Here is a 20,723-nt window from a genome sequence, read left to right on the forward strand (position 1 = left end):
AACACCCCCCCCCACCCTCATGAAAAAGGGAAAAGGTGTGTGCCTGTGGGTGTTACTCCTTATCAGATTAGTGTTCTTTTAATAGCTAAATGGAAACTTTCTTTTTATTCCGGACAGAAAATAACTGCTCTGACTGTGACACAGGAGGGAGGGAGGACAGGAAGACGGTGTGCCAGAGTAAAAACAGACAAAAATACCCAGCAGATTTTATCAAATATGTAATTCTTCCATGCGTCATTTACAACAACTATTCCAGTCCCTTACTGGAAAAAATACTTTGAGCACAGTTCAGAAAATAATCCTTTATTGCATCTTCAACTGATATGTTAACAGACTCCACATGCCCTTTAACTTTTGTCTTTTTTTTTTTCTGGAGGAGCTGCAGGTATGTAGATGTGAAATATAATCCACGTCTTGCTTGTTTCTTGCTACAGAAAAGCAAAGACAAATTTGGAACTAAAATCTAAGTTTTTTTTATGTTTCTGTCTATTTTTGCCCATTTCTAAAACAAAGTAAAAGCACTCCCGCTGACTCTGGGTATAAATCTCCACGGCCCATATAAGAGAGACATGAAACTTTTACAGCGGGCAGGGATTTCCTGCATGGAAAGAACAATTACGTTGATGACATGATAGCATGAGGCCATGATAAATGAGGGCCACTGACTCGGAGCCTTGTAAAACTGGAAACATACATGTTTGTGGAGAGAAACTATTCCTGTACTCTGCAGACACACACACACACACACACACACAGACAGACATACAGAGTCCAGGTCTGGGTGGTGCCCCTGTCACACAAGACCATAATCAAAAGCTGCTGCCTCCTCTGGCCTCATTTATCCTGTTGCCAGCTTTAATGGAGGGTGAGATGTCACAGGAAAGTCAAATACACACACACACACACACACACACACACACACTGCGCCTGTGCTCCAAAACGTTACTGTCGACACCATTGTTCAGAAGTACCTGTCTGGAGTTCTGCTGCAGTGGAACGAGTTTGCGACGGGCTTCACTGCAGTGCCAGATTGTGCTCGTGTTTACACAAATAAAAGGTTCAAATCCTCTTTATCTCTCCGGCGCTTTGATTACATTTAATAAAAAAAGATATGGCACAGGCTGCTCACTCGGATACCTATTGCTTATTCTTGACAGCGGCTGACATTATCTCGTCTGAAGCTGTGTGTACATCGTTTCACGTTGTAAAGAGGCTTGCTTGTTTATTCAGTTATTTTGTCTATAGATATCAGATTTGCAACTGTTTTGATAGTACGGAGCGGCGTGACTGTTGTGTCCAGAGTTTTATTGGAGCTCGCTGTGAATTCTCAGGGCTTAAAAGATCTCTGCTATAATAAATGGTATCATGTTCTGATCAGCGGGGTTCTTCAGGTATCTTCAAACTGAGATGTCCTGAAGTGTAAAGGCCTCGGTAACTTCTAGGAAACTGTGTCTCCCCTATACCACGCAGTTAAGGAGTTTTGTGGCTGGGGATGGGTGTTGTTAGGATTTTATCAATACGTGTTTTGTACACCAGGAATTGAGGGTGTCAACTGATAACTCCTTCACCTTAAGGATGTGCACGATTAGTTGACTATACGATTAAACGTCACCACCCTCGCTAGTCAGCACCAGAAATACTAGTCGTTTAAACTATTTATCAATATTTCATTCATGCACAATGCCAGCTAACCGTTGCCTCTAAGATGTTATGCAGCCGCCCACCCCATCAGACAGCAGCCCCATCTCAACGTATGCCATAAGTGTGTGCGCCCTGATAGTCCAGACAACACTGGATGTTTTTATCAGCAAAGTCGGACAGATGACAGCTCGTAAAACCAGCGCAGTTTGGCAGTGTTTTAATCTAGAGAATGGAAATAACTTTGAATGTAGACTGTAACAGAATAATCTAGTATATAACCACTTGACTTGAGCAACATGTCAACCTGCCAGCAGAGCAGCTGCTGCTGCTAGCACTGCTAACGTTAGCCACACTGTGTGTCTTGCTGGCAGTTAAGGTCAGCTTTGGGTCGTTTAGCCGCAGACACTGTGACCCTCTTCGGTCTGAAAAGTTAAAGCATTTAGTGAGTTGCTGTCATGCTTGTAGGTTAATGTGTAATGTTTGTACTGCACAGTGCAAAGTAGAGCCCATTTCAGCGGCATTTAAAATACAATTTGCAGATTGCAGACCGTGATTAAAGGCTTCAAATGGCTCTTAACATGCACATTTTTTTTCAGACAGTGTTTAACATTAGAAATTAATAAATTCTGCTTAATTTGAACTGCTTTCTGAGTGTTTTCTTGGTGTTTGACTAGTCGACTAGTCTAAATTATATTTTGCATTTAATAGACAGGGAAATTAGTCACCAGGAACATCCCTAGTTCACATTCTGTAAAGTATCAGATTAAACGTTAAACATTATTTTAAGTCACATTTTCACTATTAAGCTGACATATTATTAATCAAAATATAAGGTGACTGCAGATGGCAAACATATTTTCAGTTTCAGCAACAAAAAGCTGATGCCTCGTTTCTAACTTGGCAACTACTTTTAAAAGTTAGTGCTGAACCCTGAATCAGTTCAATAAATTAAAACTTGTAGGTTTATTCTTCTAACAAACAGTGGACATTGCACAAGTCACCAAAGCTTACTGAGTGAAAAACAAAAGGTGGAAACAAACTCTAGGTGTTTAGCAGCAACGAAGGAGGCCTGAGTTAACTAAAGAACCAGCAGTGCAGGTTCAATGTCTGAATAATGGTCGGATCTGCACACGTGTGAATTCACACATTTGCAAGTGAATGCATACAGGTGTATAGACCGAGTGCATAATTGACCTTGTGTGGCATCATTATGTATGCACCGTTGTGTGTTAGAGTGTGTGTGTGCACACACCTGCTGCAGCCTCAGTGCCTCTCTCCCTCCACAGATGAGCACCAGCTGCATCTCAAACCCTGCAGCTATCTCCAGGCGAAACCTAACAATGTTTCCCCATCTCAAATCCCCGGCTGACTCCCTGCATCCGCTCCTAAACACAAACTGTCCAGTGTTTATGAAAAAGCCACTCGCCGTAAACACACAATTTCTCCTTGTTACTGCAGCAGCGAGGGCCCTGAGGTGTTTTAGAAGGAGTCACTCACAGGAAAAATTGTTTTGTTGTTAGTATGGATTCATACCACACTGATTTGTATGAGGGTCTTTGACGGGCTTCTTGAGGGAATCAATTGACCTTTCAAGTGTCACTCCTGTTATCATGGGAGCAAATCAATGCCACAATCTGCTTTCTTCATGAATCTGAATGAAGCAAATGCGATTAGGCCTGCAAGTCTACAGCGTGGGATCTAATCAAACTGTTTTATCGTGTTACAATGACTGATGTCTTTCAACAATATTCCTGATCAATCCTCCACAGCCTTGTCACATTGGCGGCGGAGGCTTGGCGGGGGTCGGGGTCAGAGACATGAGGGATTTCAGCGAGAGCGACTTGAGGACTGAAAACGAGTGAAGTCAGATGTCCTCCTGCGACCTGATCCGATTTTTCCATTACTGTCTCCTTTAATCACAGCGAGCGACGGGAAATGATGAAAAGGGCGGCGGAGGGGTGATGGAGAGATGAAGGGATTTGGGAAGAAAGGGATGGAGTCATAGCATGATGTGGCTGCGTGTGCAATGCGGCGAACCCGGGAATGAGCCTCGGGGTGTTTCCCCCATTCTCAAGTTATTTCACAGCAAATCCTGTTGACATGCTTCACCTGGGAAAAGTACACTCCCAGCACTGTGTTCAAGTGTGTTTTTTCCATAAACACAAAGTCTGACAACAGTAATTACAACACAATTACTGAGGGTGTGTCTGATATGAGTAACAATGGTTGTACTGTTTGTTTTTCTAACATCTATTTGACCAGGATGATCCCACTGAGGTTAAAAAAAAAGTTTAAGGCCAAGACAGACTCTGTAGGGTTGTTTTCTCATAATTTTCTAATGAACAGATGCGAACAAGAGTTTCACAAATGGGGGTACTAGTTCCTATTATACTGTTTCTAAACCAAAATTAGTGCATATATGCAGCTAAACCTGCAAAAAATAGGGAACTGACCGATTTCCCATTGCCAGTAGATGAGTTTGTATTTCAGGTTTTTTTTTTTTATGTGCACTACAAAGCTAAAACTCAACTCATGTTTGTGCAAGAGAGCAGAAACAAAGATGTTATTAAAAGTCTCTCTCTCAGTATTTTTGTAGCTACTAACTGAATCTCTGCGGTTCAAAGTTTAGAAGTTTAATATCCGCTTAATTTTACAGTTTCATGTTCGCTTTCAGCTCGACAGGAGAGTCACTGCTGATGAAAACAGTTACAGAATTCACTGCTTCATAATAAAAGCGATCAGATAACAAAATAACTTTTATTATGAAGAATCCATAGGAAATAAAATGTTTTTCCACGGTTTTGACTCGACTAAAGATGAGTGGGTCGTCAGTTGGATACACACCTCCAGGCAGCGCCAGATGTTGGGTGTTAGAAGGTTTTTGTTCGATGTAAAAGGAACTTTAAGGTACTTTGGAGTACAAAACATGTTCATTTAAAAAACATCAGTCGTGCCTAATTCCTAAAATAATTATACTACAAAAAGTTATATGTAACTGTAGGTTCAATTAAAGTACATTTTAAATTCAATGTTCCTATTTTCAGTGCAATCGTTAACTTCTTAAAACAGTCAACTGCTGTAAATCCTCACATAAGAAAACAGCAAACATAATAATGTTCTATGTGAGTAGGAGGCCAGTTTCTGTACTGAATGATGGATGAAAATCAAGTAAATAGATTCAAGGTTGAAACACAGCAGTAATGAAGCTGCAAACACAGAGGAAGAAGTGAAAAAAACAAAAAGAAGAGCCAACAAAATGCTGTCAGTATCAGGAAGATTACGTTTCCGTGGGATTTACCTCAACAAGCTGACACAGCATCATAATGTACTTCTTTATATCAGCTTTTTGTCTTATTAAAATGTCTTGGTCAGGGTTATTTGGCTGAAAAAAAAAATATTTCAAAGGGGGTTCTGAATTACTGAAAAAAGCTGATAGTTGTGGATGTCTGAAACCACGTGCTTACTATGAGTATCTCGAAAGCACTTGATCGTCATTTTCTTTGAGTTCAAGTAGCAAAACTTGCACCCGCTGCCTCCTGCCAAATACAGGGTGAATTTTGGCTGTGACAGGTCAGAATTTCAAGTTACCTGCCAACCTGGCAGACAAGAAATATTATAATAAGTTAAAAATAGTCAGGGATTAAGGTTACATGCTATATACTCCATATTTCTACTGACGGACTCAGTGTTCAGATTTCTAAGGTGCTTCATGTAGATTTCTGGCAGCGCCTTTCTGTGTGGAGTTTCTATGTTCTTCACATGCATGCGTGGGTTTCCTCCATACATGCATGCTGGGTCAAGTGACCAAGATGCTGGCTTAGAACGCTTAGAACTGTATATGTGACAATAAAGTTGACTTCTATAAATATTGAGAGGCGGGTAGACATGCGAAGTGTCCCGTCACAGTGGCAGGGGAGGAAAAAACTTCATTTCAGACCCTGTTTGAGTAAAAACCATGGCAGAAGCTGTAAAGTGACCGACTCTTGCTACACGCGTATTTGTTTTTTTCTTACGGTTTTGGAAGAGGAAAGCATGTGTCAAACCAAGATAATTAGTGATGCAAGTTTCCTTTTCAGCATAACAGAACATGTGATGCAACATTTATGGCTGTTGTGAGTGTCACTTCTGAGCAAAGTGCGCTTGATTTGTTGTTTCACCCGAAGTTTCACACGGCTCACTTATTGTCCTCACATCAGACGGGGGTGGATATAGTGTCTGAAGTGCATAACATCAGTGTGTGAGGAAATGAGGACATTTTCAAAGACCAGTGACTAATGTTTGAGAAGAAGGAAGCAGACAAAGATAATGTGGTGGGGAAGTTCACATAAGGGCTCCACGTTCTGATTATTGACAACTTATGATGATTTCAAGTGCCGGTCGTCTGTAATGAGCCTTGAAACGCCGAACATGAATAACCTTGGAATGATTTCTGTAGGACTTTAACCACTCATCACACCCTACAATCCAGTTGGATTTCTTAAGATCTTTTATGCATGAATTTTTCATTTTGTATTTTGCGTCATAACTGAAGCAGTGAACTTCTCTATAATAATGTATTTTTTAGTCTTCCACAAATTAGGCTCTTACTTTCAAACTAGGACTCGGAAAGCGAAGATTAGTCAGCGTTCACTTGGGAAACAGCAGCTGTTGCTCGCCAAAGAGTGATAATTAATACTCATTAAAAAATACGTCTCAAATCCAGTATGTCTAGAATTCAAATGTGCTCATCGACACTGAATTTTGAGTGATGAATACGAAGCGTCAGCAGTCGAGTTCCTGCACAGAACTGACAGAACATTCAATGAAGAGCGAGGATCATTTATACCTGAAGCACATAAACTGACAGCATCTGTTGTTTTTAAGTTACAGCGCTGTGATGTGGCAAAGCTACACATATAGAGCTCAAACAGCGATGTTGATTATGTCATCAACTGTTTACTTAATATTGAACAGGGTAAACATCCCTATTAAGTCCACGTACCCTATAAACCCACCGGCAGCTTCTGAATCACATTTTTAAAAACCTGCATAAACATTTTTTGCACGTGTCTAAAGCTGTTTTCATTAAGTGCTCATTTGTCTGACTACTGCTTTTAATAAGACATTTGTTGAAATATCAATTTAATTATTGTTTCTTTTGAAAACAAACGGTGAGTTTTATTGTTCAACCACCTCACAAAAATTGACAAATTAAATAATAAAACATTAGAAACTGGTATAAATGAACTATTGACACTGCAAACGAGGGATTAGACTTTCATTTTAGCTAAAATGTGCACTCTTAGACTGGGGCAGTACATATTAAAAATAATAGGCTAAACAGGGATGTTTATCCTACTACTTATAATTAGTGAGAATAAATGTATTTGGACACACAATTAGGAAAACACAATGTGTGTGGTGCTCTAATAAAAACGACTCGATCTCTTGCAGTTCTTCTGTTATTTCCTGCGTGGGGGTGAAGTTCTGTGCAACAGCAGATACAAACAAGTACAAACACTCCATATGCTTCCTACTCATGCTGAATACATTAGTCACCGTCAACGCTATGTTAAAAAAATATATTAGATTCTTCAACAGGGCAGAGTTAACTCTGCTTCTATAGTTAGCATGCTGGAAACACACCTTGCGCATTTCATTTCCAGTTAAACTGTCAGTGACTTTGTTTCAGGTTTGGTTTATGGGTTCTTAAGGTATTTTTATGAACTCAGTCCCAAACAATATGAAGTGAAATGAGATGGTTTTCAGTCGCAGAAGGTCTGAAAGTTCAGCAGCACCTCAATTTCAGCCTGTACAGTTGCTTTCTTCGTAATTTGCTCCAAAAACATAAAGCCACGACTATGTTCTCAGACCGGCTGACTTATAACTCCGAAAGCCTGATTTAAATCCATGTGGCGCTGTTATGACATGAGCCTCCATAAAATGCTTATAATGTATATTCAAGTCTGTATCGTCCTATAAAAGAAAGCAGACGGTGTTTACGTGCACAAAATACTCTGTTTTTGACCTTATTCTGAAACAGACAGTTTTTATGGATAATGAAAATTAATATTCCACTATTGCACTGCACTGCACTGGACCCAATTCAGTACCAGAACAATACTTGGGTGCTGATTTGATATGTACTGCGATTTCTAAGTATTGCCATTTGATATTATGATTTCTTGCAGTATTTGTTTCCTTTTTTTAACACTAGACCATAAGAAAAAGTTGAATCACACCCCGTATATCAACAGTCGTATTTCTGAAAACATACCAGCTTTATTTCAGCAGCATCATTGCTGTCCTGCTTATAAAAGCAGTAAATAAAATACTTTTTGATGTAAACAGCTACATTTAACTGTACCTGTTTATCAAGCTAGTGTTATGAGAAAATAATGTGCAAATAAAGAAAGTTTGAGTTTGGAACTTTTCAGGCTGCTTACACACATGAATTTAAATTTAAGAGAATTTATTTTTTCTCAGACCGTTTACATGCAGCTGTGCAAACTGATTATGGAAAAGTGGAACAGCTGAGCTACTTCGCTTTGTGTCAGAATATTAGATTTTACAAAATGTTCCACTGGTGGCAGAGCTGTTCTACCACACAAACACAGCCGCTCTCTTCCATTGATTCAACCACTTTGTTGAAAAGGTCGCTGTTGCAAAATCTGCACATATCTAAAAACCCGTTGATATAAAAGTCCTAATGTTTAAAAGCAGGTGTGTTTATCCTTCCACCCAGAAACGTGGTTTTCTCTTGCATGCATGGATCTCTACCCCAGCCTCGCAAACTGTTGGCTAGTCGGTATGTTTCAGCACGAAGCTGACAGTAAACAGACAAGAGGCTGTCGCAGACTGCGGTGAATTCTCCATTATATCCATAACAGCGGAAAATTGGTGTGCATGTAAATGTGGCCACTGTGGGTTCCTGAAGGTACCTTGTAAGGTGAGTTGAGCCTGCGCTTCAATGGTTGCGTTGCCGTTGTCCGCCATGCAGGTGTAGACGCCGGCGTCCTCCTCTGTGAGGTTGTAGATCTGCAGACTGCCTCCACCCAGCACCTCCACTCGACCCTCACTGGAGACAGAAAGAGACGAAGACAGTGAGTTAGATCCGACTGTGGACGAGTCTTTCCTCCTGAGTTCTGGCGTCTTGCTACACGTAACGCTGTGAGCCTCATGGAGTCAGAGACAGAGTTGAACTTAGGCCTCAACATCTTGGCTTTTTTTGTTGTTTTTTTTATACCCGACCTGTAAAATATGTAAGAAGTCATTACAGTGGTTAAAGGCTGCAGCCTCAGGAGCTCCATGTTACCCCGCTGAACTGAAGTTGACTCCTCGCCTCCCTCCTCCAGTCACCTTTTATCAACTCTCTGAATAAATAAAATATGCTAAAAGCAGAGTCAGCTGCCCTGAAACAAAATGCAATTTACAAGTCTTCCTAATTTATATTTTATAAATTGATTCATAGACAGTTGGAGAATTTGGAAATCTGTGTAAGTATATTTAAGCAAACAGGATTTAGGACACAGGAGATCCGACTCGAGGCATTAACTCGTACTTTTAAAGAAAACATGTCCAAGTCACTCTGAAGCTGCAGCTGGGGCTTGTAGTCTGTCACTACTGCGGTTGTTACATCATCTTAACAAGTGTTTTCGTTTTCTTTCATCAGCTGTTAAGTGGGGTGACGTGCATCTTCACAACAACAATGCAGCCGTCAGACATCATGAAGAAGTGACTCTGACTTTGAGAACCACCATTTCGTTTCATTCAGCGTGGACAGAGGACATAAACATCCAGACAAAATCTTCATAATTATCAGCGTTAGGAGTGTTTTGCTTTTCTTATACAGGCTCCAAGTATTATTCACTCTGTTTTATATTCGAGCTTCCAATTAGTCTTTTCATATATAAAAGCTATTCTGGAATAAATCATGTCCTTCCAAAAAAAATATTAAAACCAACACTCTAACTCTAATTTTTGGTGAAACTTTATTCTTTGAGGATTTATATATATGTGAAATATACATAATTTATTAAATGCTTTGGCTTGCTTTATTTTTTTATTCAATTTTTAAGAACACCAGAAACAATCTTCTCCCAGGCAAGAATTCACAATTTTAGCAATTAATTTTTTTTAAAGCCTCCAAAATCTAAGACTAACAATAACTACTGATAACACAGGTGTGTGCTATTACAGTCATCTTTGTTATATATATATTTTTTAAATCTGCAAATGTTGGCCCTTTTAAGTTGCGTTCCACATTTCTGTCAACTCTGTCAGATTTTTTCAAAAACATGATTTAATCAGGCGAGTTTCAGCTAAACCCTCAGGACCCCTGTCTCCCTTCCTGGTTTAAAAAAAAGGCAGAATTACTGCTCAAACACTGGTAAGCTTCTGTTCATTCATTCATTCATTCATTCATTCATTCATTCATTCATCATCTGTAACCGCTTATCAGATGTGTCTCCACCACAGGATATCAACCTTGTAGCCCTTTAATATCAAAGCTCAATCAGAAAAATATGCGTACTTTGAGCAACTTTAAAAAATAAAATGGCTGCTCATTACGACTGCGCTGCAAAATAAAAAATATATAACAGTTTGTCAACTCTAAGATGGAAAATCTGACTTCTAGGTCTACATCTAATAAAAAATGGTTCACTCATTTTGAGGTTTAACAGCCAAAAGTTTGATCTTTTAAAATATAATTTCCAGCATAATTGAAGAGTAAAAATCAAAACCCCTTCGAAATACGGTTTGTTTTACACACTGCGGCAGGAGATAGAAGCTCACTGAGGACTGAATAACAGCCTGAGCGATCTTAAATATTTATTATTCTAAACTCTTCACGCCTGATCCAAAAATATAACCACACATCTTATTTGTGTAGCCTCTCTTTGAACCAGTGACCCTCCTCCATCTTAAACAGTCCCAACTTTGATTTTCCCCACGGGCCCAGGGGGAAGCCGTCTGTGGCCAAGCTCTGGCTTGATTCAACAACCGCTGGAGCAGGGGAGTAGGAGGAGGCTGAGAGGAAAGAAAACAGAAATCAATAGCTGACAGAGAGAGCTCTGCATTCAGAAAGAGGCAGGGAGAGGAGAGGGAGCAGCGGGTCGGCCGAGGAAGATAAAAATCCAAAGAGGGCCACAGCAAGTACGACGCAACCGAGGAAAGCGGCATCGGCGCATAATGGTTTCTGCACAGAGGAGCGAGGATGCATGCAGAGGTAAAGAGTGCACTGAGGAAAACAACCCGACGCTGCAGGCTGATTTAGTTTTAAACAAACTGCTGACTAGCTCGGGCTTCCACGCCAGTAGAGCTCCTGTTTCTGTCTCTCTGACTACGTCTGGGTTTTGGCAGCAGTGGCCTTCGAGACCATCTGCCTGTCTGTCTGTGCTGGAGTGGAGCATTCGAGTGGCACTCGACCTGCTGTCACCAACATGACATCACTGTTTCACTCCTATTGTAGGAATAAAAGATCAACTTCAGAATTAACCACAATCACAGTATTATACAGAATAACAGTCGGCTCACACTTTCAGGTCGGCAGGAATTTCTTTTATACGACTGAAACTTGAGCGCCGAAAAATGACAAACTCGGATTGTAAAACGGTGTTTAAGATTTAAATGGTACTACAGTTTTTCTTAAACGCTTTCTGCACTGTTGGTCCTCAGGCCGTGAAGGATTTGGCTTGGGGACCAGTAGGTGGCCACTTCCAGTCCAGCGTGGACCAGTCAGTACAGAAGTGGACTCATGGCTGGAGAGGTGCACTGCTGAGGTTCCCTTGAGCAAAACACCCAAGACCTGACCGCTCCGAGCGCTGCGGCGAAACCTCACTCAGACATCTCTCCACTTCGAATCATGTACATGTGTCTGTGTGCGTCCAGATCTGTGTGTGTAATAAAGCACTAATCACAGTGTAAAGATGCATTTCCCCGCAGGGAGATTAATAAAGTTATTTTTAAATGATCGTGCTGTTTAACACGTCTATACCAGGCTGCCATGACATGTTAATCTACCACCAGACTGAGGAGCAGTAAGGCTGTGCGTTTGCTCGATTCTTCCTCCTACCTTAAATTAATGCCACAACTAATGTTCTACAATGATCCTGAAATATCTCGATTTGGCTCACCAGATGTTTGTTGCCACTGTTTATACTATTTGATTTTCTGTGTGGTAAAAATGCTCTTAAAGATTCGGGGGCTGCTGCCATTTGTGGTGCCATAAGCGTAAGCCTTCCAACCATATCCAATTTACAATAATAGAAAATACTGTTTAGGGACCCTTGTATGCAGAAAAACTCAAATAGAATATGTGGAGACTCTTGGGCACACATATGTGGAACCAGTTTTCATTCAAATATCCCTCCCCAGAATGTAGTTAGGCTACATACTGTGGAGTGTTATTTAGCCTCCTTCCCAACAAGCTACCAATATCAATGCATGCCTTAGTTTCATCCGATACCTGTATCACTGTAGCCTTAAAACTGAGCTCGCTACAGCCTCTGAGAGACACTAATGTCAGCCAAAGACAAGGGCGTCCCCACAGAGTTATTAATGCAGCAGGCTGAGCTCGGAGAGGCTGCCCCGGTGACCCCTTTGGCACTTGGTGCCCTGAGCACAGCACAGGATGTGTGTAAGTAGTGGCATCGCTGTGAGATCTCTTATTTTTTAATTACTTTCATAATCTGAGTATGACGGGCAGGGTGACACTTCGCACAGGATTTCAGTCTATTCATGAAACTTGAGATTGCTTCCTGATGTGCCATTTTACAACTGCATACAATAGGTGTTTTCTTTTGGTTAAAGGGCCACCATTAAGTTTTATTTTTGGTCCTCCAGTGGAAAAACTTTGGCCACCCCTGACCTAGACTGAGAACTGCAGATTATTTGGCTGAGGTGGTTTGAAGTTGTCACCAAATCTCTACTGCAGTCAAGTGACAGTCCATCTGCAACTATTAATATATTTTTATCAGTGGAGCTGCCAATTATTTTCCTTATTAGTTGATTGATCATTTAGTCTCCAGAATATCATGTGAATAATGCTCATCACAATTTCCCTAAATCACTTATTTTGTCCAACAAACAATCGAAAACCTAAAGACTTTTCATTTACTGTCATAACTCACAAAAAAAACAGCACATCATCACATTTAAAGATGCTGGAATCAGCAAATGTTTGACATTTTTCCTTGAAAAATGACTGAAACAATAAATCAATTATCAAAGTAGTTGGTTGATTAATCGAGTAATTATTAGCTAATAATAGTAATACTAAAATTCTTTGACCATCCCAGCATTCATGTAATTTCTGTAATTTCAGTATTTACTCATTTGCAATGAACCTGAGCTGCTGTTTCTTTCAGGTCAGGAGCAGGTTCATGCAGTCAGGTCAAAAAAAAAAGATGTTTTGACCAGTTCAGACAGGAAACAGTAATCCCAGTACAGCATGTCAGTGTAAAGGAAGTATCAAACAACACTGGGCCTGTTCTGACAGCAGCAGATTGTATAATAAATAAAATCACACAGAGAAAATATTGTGCTCAGCAGAAACCCTGACAGAATGCCCCAGGTCTTCAAGGTGGGGAACAAAGAGGAAAAATAAAGCAGGTAGCTGCTTTTTCTTTTGGTCCTGAGACTGCAGAGCACAACACAGGACCAGCGAAAATACCAAATGTCTTGCTGTACATCGACTTCTTGGCCGTGCACATTTGAGAGCGAGGCTGATTCTGCTGTGAGCCTCAGCATGTCAAATCCCCGCTGAATGAAACATTCCTCTGAAAGACGTCCCGGGTTCGTTGTGGCAGGCGTTCCCGCAGTCCGTCTCACCAGGACAACCATTCAGAGCGTTGGCCTTTAGTGCCGCATGCACCATAAAGGGCATTGACAGCTTCCTCTTGTACATGAAAGCGAAACATACAGCACGTACCAAACCACCAGGCAGTTTCTCATTCTGTTCAGAGCGAGTCAATCTTAGCTCTAACTGCTGCTGCTAAAGTGCTCTGCGCTCTGAACGAGGAACATGTAACTGTTTATACACCTTGAGGGGAGGAGGGGGGGGGGGATGCAGTAAATTGGCTCGAGCTGAATGGGCTGAAGACACCTCGTGTTATTGTGAGGGAGCTCTCTCCTCTTGTGTTCATTTAAATTAAGACAAGGCGCCTGCTGCTGCAAGGATACAGAGGATATCTGCTGCATTAGCTGCAGGTCCTCGGTGGGAGATGCTGGTAAGTGAGGCTCTAATTAAAACTGCAATATGCGTTTTCACCCACAAAGAGCTGCTCAATTAGCTCACTACTTCTACTGTCACTTTTTATCCTGTAACAAAGCAGCAGATGCACACATACAGTACAAGCACGGTAAAGATTACACGATAAGTGTGTCAGCAGAAGAGGTGCAGTGATGCTAACTGGCCTTGCTCTCTCCATCAGGTTCTGTGTCGATGTTATTTCACTTTCAGCAGCAACAACTTGTTTTCGTTGTGGTGTGCAATGATGTATGATGTTATTATATTTTGAGAAACAGTGACTTTCTGTTTTGCAAACAGGGCTGGGAATTGTTCAGAAGTTTGTGATACAGACACTAGTTCCTGAATGACACTTTTTTGGTATCAGCTTTATAAAATCTATTTTTACCAAAAAGAAAATTACATTGCACATTGCGGTACAATGGCTGATTTCAAAGCAAGAACTGTTCAAGGACCTGGGAGCAGCTGGAGAAACTGTTTTAACTCTGCGCACTGATTCAACCTGGATAACTGGACGAAAAATGAAGAAACTGACTTTAGACTACACAAAAGAGCAGCAGAAAGGCTCCAGGTCACGTCTCCAGGTTATTCATATCTGTAGGGGTGAAGATGTGCTGAGGCTTCAATCCTGGTGAACGGACTCACCGACAAGCTAACAGGTTAGCTGCACTGGGTCGCAAACAAGCAGCACAAAGTTTACTTATTTGTGCAGATAAGCAGAACTGATGATGACCATCTCTGCTATCGTTAACATAGTGTTTTTCCTGCAATATTAGCGAGCCAGTCAGCAGCTTTATTAGATCTTAGTACAAGCATGCTGCACTGTTAACCCTTAAATGGGCAAGCACATATAAATGTTTGGGAAAATTAAATAATTTGCTGAACAGAACGTCCTCTGCACAGCCACTCTCAAGGATCAGGTGCTGGTCAGCTGCAGGAACATCCCAAATAAAATCATCAACATGAACAATCGCACACTGAATTGAGATACTGTGATTTTTCAGGTTTGCTCAGCAGAAAAAAAAAAAAAAAGAAAAAAAAAAAAGCTTTTTTTTCCATCAACATCTTCCCTATCAGGGAAAAACTACAGACCTCACCTTTCATTTTCTTGAACTGCAGAAACTACTGACGCAAATTCCCTGAAAGCATATTTATACTGATGAATTAATCAAAAATAACATTTAGGTCTAAAATAAAGAGTAATCAGTGTAAATATATCTGAGTGATTATCCCTGTTTAAGACTCTTGTCTGGGCAACGTATCCTACAGGATGCAGACATTCATGTTCACCTTCTTAATGCCACTCCTCCCACAGCCTGTCACATGACCAAGACATTGTACATTTGGTACTGAAACACAAAGCATTTTTCAGTAATCGACAGGATCGGAGCAATTCGGTCGGTGCCATGAACGTGTAGAAGTTCTGTCAGTTTCAGAATCTTGGGAAGAACAACGCCGTCGTCCTTCACATCCTCTTAAGAGTGTAACCGGCCCATAAAAGGTGTTGAAAATGTCCCATCAACATGTCGAGGTCTCTAACACGGCCCGGTCGCCTGTTCTGCCACTCAGCTTTGAAGGCGCTGGCAGCCACGGAGACTACAGAGAGGAGCTTTGGGGGGTGAAAGAACACATTTGGTATGTATGAATGGTGACTCAGCCTTCCGTAACACAGACTAGTGGCAAGGTCAGTACACCTGGGCGAGGGGGAGCTGCAGATCACTGAGGAGCTGAGTGTGTGTGTGTGTGTGCGCGTTGATGGAGGTGGTGCAGCGCGCTGTCACAGAGCGATCAGTGGTGGTGTGACAGTAGTCGGGCACGGGTCACGCTACCTGCAGCACGAGGGGGAGGCAGGTGGAATCACAACTGTCACAACAAAAAAAAAGGATTCATTATTAATGGATAGAGAGGGAATCACTCAACTTTTTCTTTCCTCTTATTTTTCTCCCTTCAGATTAAATTTCTGTCTGTGCTTTCCTCCCCGTCTCTGTGGCCACCGAGCCCGCCGCCGACTCAGCCATCTCTCTCCGCTCCGTCATGCACCACGAATGCCAACTATTGTGCCGTTCATGGTGTTGTGGTTCAAAGTGAACGCAAATCGGACCCCCTCCCTCTTTGACCAGAACGTAATCATAACAGTTCCATGAATGTGAAACATGTTGAACGTGTGAAAGAAAGCAGTGGGGATTTCGTTTTACAGCCGAGGAAGGCAGACGGCGGACTGGAATGATTTTTCCCGCTTCCAAAAAACACAACATTTTGTTCTTTAGCAATTCAAGTCGAGTCTTGACTTGACTTGATTTACCTTCCCCTGTTCAGATATGAGCCGCGGTATATGGGGAAAACAAATGTGAGGGGAGAGAAGTCAGACTAGCGGAGGAAATAAATGAATGAATAAACAAATAGAGATTAATGTGAGAAACAACCTGGTGCCAATAGCGCAGGCTGGGCCTTCTCAAGTGACTCAGCCATGAAAACGCTTTTGTTTTCCTCTGGCTCGTAATGGAAAGCCGCAGGGCCCACGAGACAAAAACAACCCTCGCATACCTGACTTTATTTGCTTTTTTTTTTTTCACCCTAGCAGGGTCCCCAAGAATAAACTGATCGTTTGATTAGTGCATGGTACAATGAAGCCTGCAGCCCATAACTCGCATAATATACTTTTAGATGGCTCTGCTGGGCCCACCGGGGTGCTTGAAGCCATGTGAACCCTGTGTGCCCCATGCTGCGTCACGTCTACAAAACTACAGGACTCCATCGGATAATAAAGCCTTTAAATAGGACATATGGTCATATAATGTGTGGTGAAGAGCCACAGTAAAGCGCTGCAGGTGAGCTGTTTTACACTGAAAGACAAGCAACCCCTGAACAAAGATCCATACTGTCAAGTTTATTTCAACTAATGATGCTGCACAGTTGGATCTTTTAAAAGTGACCACATTTGGCTAATTTTCAAGCTCATACTTTAATTTTGGGTTTTTACTAGAACTGGTTTACAAGCCTTTGTGTTCAAAAAACATTTTTTCGTATTCAGGCCACAGCTGCAGTGCCTCTATTCACCGTCTGACTGAAACGTTTCATTTTAGCTCCTGTCTCTTTAAAGCTGGACATACGCCGTACGAGTCGAGCCTCTTTCTGACCCGATATTTGAGCCGCACGCCTCGTTTCAAAGTTGGACCAAATTTTAGCTTTGTTGGGTGTCGTTTTTCATGCGGCGCGCAACGGGTAGTAAAGGGGCAATTAACTGAATTACAGAAATTTTGGTCAGAGCCAGGAGTCAATTCCACAAAATCGGTGCCTGTTTTCTCGCTGCACCTGCAAAAAAAAAAGTGGCAAACAGGGCTTCTGAAAGTGCCATGGCGACGAAATGATGCGTCATGTGGATGGAAAATACCGACTTTAAAAAGAGACTACCTCACATCTGTTCTGCAAAATGGACAAGCCATGCTCACCACGACCACAACCTTCCTCTTTTGTTTGTGCAGGTGATCGAGGCAGCGATTTTTCAAACTAATCTAATCTTTATTGTTACCGTCCTCAGGAGGCCGTAAGACTTTTTACATGTACAGTGATTACTCAGGTCCTGGCTTGACGATCGGACCAAACATTGTGAGCACAACAATCGTGACCTTTGGCTTTATATCGCAGATCATTAACTCATACAGTAGAAGTTAGAATCAGACAACTTTTCTAAAGTTGTACAGTGTGTGTGCAGCTTGAGGCCCCACATTCACTATGCATTATGCAAATGTCTAACAACATGATGTAACCGAGGAACAGGCAAAAGGCTGGATTACAAACGAGGAGGTTCTGTCAGTTCAGGAGTCTTTTCTGTGACAGAAAGGACCAACTTGGGCATGCACTTTGGGTTTTATAACTTTGCAGATCTCTTACGTGTACAGAAAAGCTATATGACACAAGTAAAGAGAAGAAAACCCTAAAGCACAATATGACCACTTTAAGGTAAATTAAATAATGTGCATAAAAAGAGTTTCTTGGTGCCTGTTATCATGTTTCAGAACAACAAAAAAAATCAGATGACTGACTGAGCCAGTGGCCGAAAGCCGATGCATTTCCACTCAGCCTCAATTCCTGCTTGACAATAAAAGCAGCATTATGACAAAAATGCAAAGAAAAAACAACAGACGCTCTGACAGGAGACATGTTTTGAAGAGAGCCGGTGAGATGGTGTGTGTTTGTGATGTGTTGGAGACTGAGAGACATCCTAAAAGGAGATTTCTGATGCTTCACTGCCAGAAAACCGTGTTGCCTGTCTTGTTTTCTCAGCCCCACATGCCTGCAAAACCACTCCATTACCTTAACCCGCTCTGCTGCTGCCATTTATCATTTTACTGCTGGTTTTTTTTTTTTGGAGTTATAAGCAGAATTCTCACCATACGGGCCTCCTGAAAGAATGTGGTGTGCTGGATACCTACAGCACACGTCCACCTCTCTCACCGAGGGAAACATGGAGCAGAAAAGTTGACGCTTCTATTCAAACTCACATGGATCTTAATCTATTCCTTGTTTTATTTTTCTAAAATATTAGAAGTATAGTTTGATATAACGTAGTGAAATATAACACAACCACTAACTAGGACCTCATTAATACACAACAGAGCTTTGCAATATGATGATTTATTACACCGCTTTGTTTGATTCTCAGTTCTGTTATTTCTGAATACCAGACCACTGCTATGAAAAACAGACCCTAAATCAATAAAATCATTTTTAAACTGATATTTTGTTTCAGATTATTGATTTTTTTAGTAAGTAGCTGTATAATAAGCAGGAAGATGTACATTTAGTGAGTCATTATAGTAAAATTAAATCCTGCATCAACCTGTTAAGGTTTATTTTGTAATAATGAGTCACTCACTGTACATGATCCCCTTCACATGTAGTGTGAAAATAAAACACATGTATAATTTCAGATGATGCTCTATTTCTTTGGGTTGCAAATCACGCTCTTTATGTCAATATTTTTAGTCATTTGGACGATGCTTTGCGTCCCTCTGAATGGTTCTACTGCAGGCAACATGAAGGGACATCAGGAGAAAGCCTCCGACCAGCCAGACCTAAAAGATGGCCTCCTCCTGTCTCACTGATACTTTAGTATTTAAATTTTGGTACGTGCTCTAATGCAAAATGTACCTAAATAAAAAGAGAAAAATAAACAAACATGAGTAAGTCTATTATTTAAAATGCAATAAGAAACAGGCCTTTCCATGTGGTCATTTTATATCAATCACTGATTCATTTAATTTATGGAAAATGTGCTATATCATGATATGCATCATTATCTGAATATGAAATGAAATATGAAAACATTTGTTTCTCATTGTTTGTTTCTGTTTTTGTCTAGACGTATATATTTATTTATTCATTTACTTATTTATTTTATTTTTATCTGTTGTATTGGATTGCATTACCTAATAAAGTGGTCAGAGAGCGTCCTCACATTCTGACACTCAGACGTTAAGAAACTACTGTTTGCAAGTTATCCTCCTGAACAATAATCTAGGCAGCAGTGTTCTGAGTGTTTGCTGTATTTGTCAGCTGAATCTGTGCTTTCCAAAGATACCAATAAGACCTGTATTATCTGCTGCTGCAGGATGCGTATGAGAGCTCAGCACGAGGCGGACATTTGCCATTAACCTCACTAATAGTTACTCTGAAGAAAGGAACAAGTGAAAATCACAGGCCATTAACATTGATAGGTTTTATGTCTGACAGGCTGAAAGGTTCAGTTGCAATACCCATGTTTTTATTGCAGTGGTTATTCTCTGCGCTGTTTGAGACAACATGTAAAGAGCAGATGGAGCAGAATGTCTTCAAATTGGTCTGAAAACCGAAACGGAGAATTAAAAAATCAATGACAGCGGCTGATGGCGTGGGTGTTAACAATGTAACTGCACTTAAAAGTATGACAAGAACAAAGCGGGTCAAAGTTCTGAGTGTCACTTTGTGACTTCACTCAAAAATACAGACAATTACGGATGATTGCATCTGAAGGATTGTTAGCTTGGATGAAAATTTAAATGGCAGCGGCACTGGTTCAGCCATGCTGTCTTTTCAGGAGTGGTGGAACCAATTCTTCTTTGTGTGCATGCAGCAATGCCTGAGCTATCACAATCTTCAAACTATTATATAAAAGTGCTGGTTGTTTGAATTCCACATGATTACAATTCATCTAAAGCTCCTACTGCAGGATTTCTGTTGTGAGTTAGCACTCGCACAGTGATAAATGGAGCTTTAAGCTTTTTACAACATCCAACACCGTTTTTTAGACGACTTATGACTGGAATTGTTTGCTGCTGACAGCAGTCGATACACCCGGGATTCTCTGACTTGTTACTCATAAGATCTGCATCTGATTCCCTAAATCTGGAATAATTAGTCATAACATAACATCTAATCAACTTACTTATAACTTTTAAGTGACATAGATTCAAGTTCGAGGGAGTCAAAATAGAAGAAAAGACCCATCCTTTTCTGTCCTGTGCTCCAATCACACGGGAGAAAACCTGGAACCTTTCCTGTACTTTAATAAGTTTTGTGCTCAGTTTGTCTGTGTTGTAAAGAAAAACAAATTGTGAAGATGGTTGAAAGATGTTTCTTTGGTACCTGTAAAAGCCACATATATTCACATTTTAAGTTAGCAAATGTAAACAGTAGTTAACTAGCTAGGCACAATCTACAATCAGCAGTCATTAGCTAGCTAGTTAGCTGGTGTTTTGCTAAAATTAACTAACTTAAGATGTGACCTTCTATGTTTCTCTTTCAGAAGGAAAGGAGAAAGCTGACCGATCCACCAGGTTTGCTCGGTCACGCCTGAAAGGGAACCCAAGATTGG

General features: G+C 40.9%; 1 protein-coding gene across 2 annotated transcripts in view; it reads right to left on the minus strand.

Annotated features, from left to right (window-relative positions):
• The window catches only part of neo1a (neogenin 1a), a 261,271-nt gene that overhangs the window by 89,106 nt on the left and 151,442 nt on the right, over positions 1 to 20,723 (minus strand). For both annotated transcript variants that reach the window (XM_084739418.1, XM_084739478.1), the window contains exon 5: positions 8,562 to 8,698. In XM_084739418.1, the coding sequence (XP_084595544.1) occupies positions 8,562 to 8,698 (137 nt within the window). The remainder of the gene's footprint in view (positions 1 to 8,561; positions 8,699 to 20,723) is intronic.

Source organism: Lutjanus erythropterus, chromosome 1 (assembly GCF_056507025.1).
Source record: "Lutjanus erythropterus isolate fLutEry1 chromosome 1, fLutEry1.hap2, whole genome shotgun sequence".
In the NCBI taxonomy this organism is placed as follows: domain Eukaryota; kingdom Metazoa; phylum Chordata; class Actinopteri; order Lutjaniformes; family Lutjanidae; genus Lutjanus; species Lutjanus erythropterus.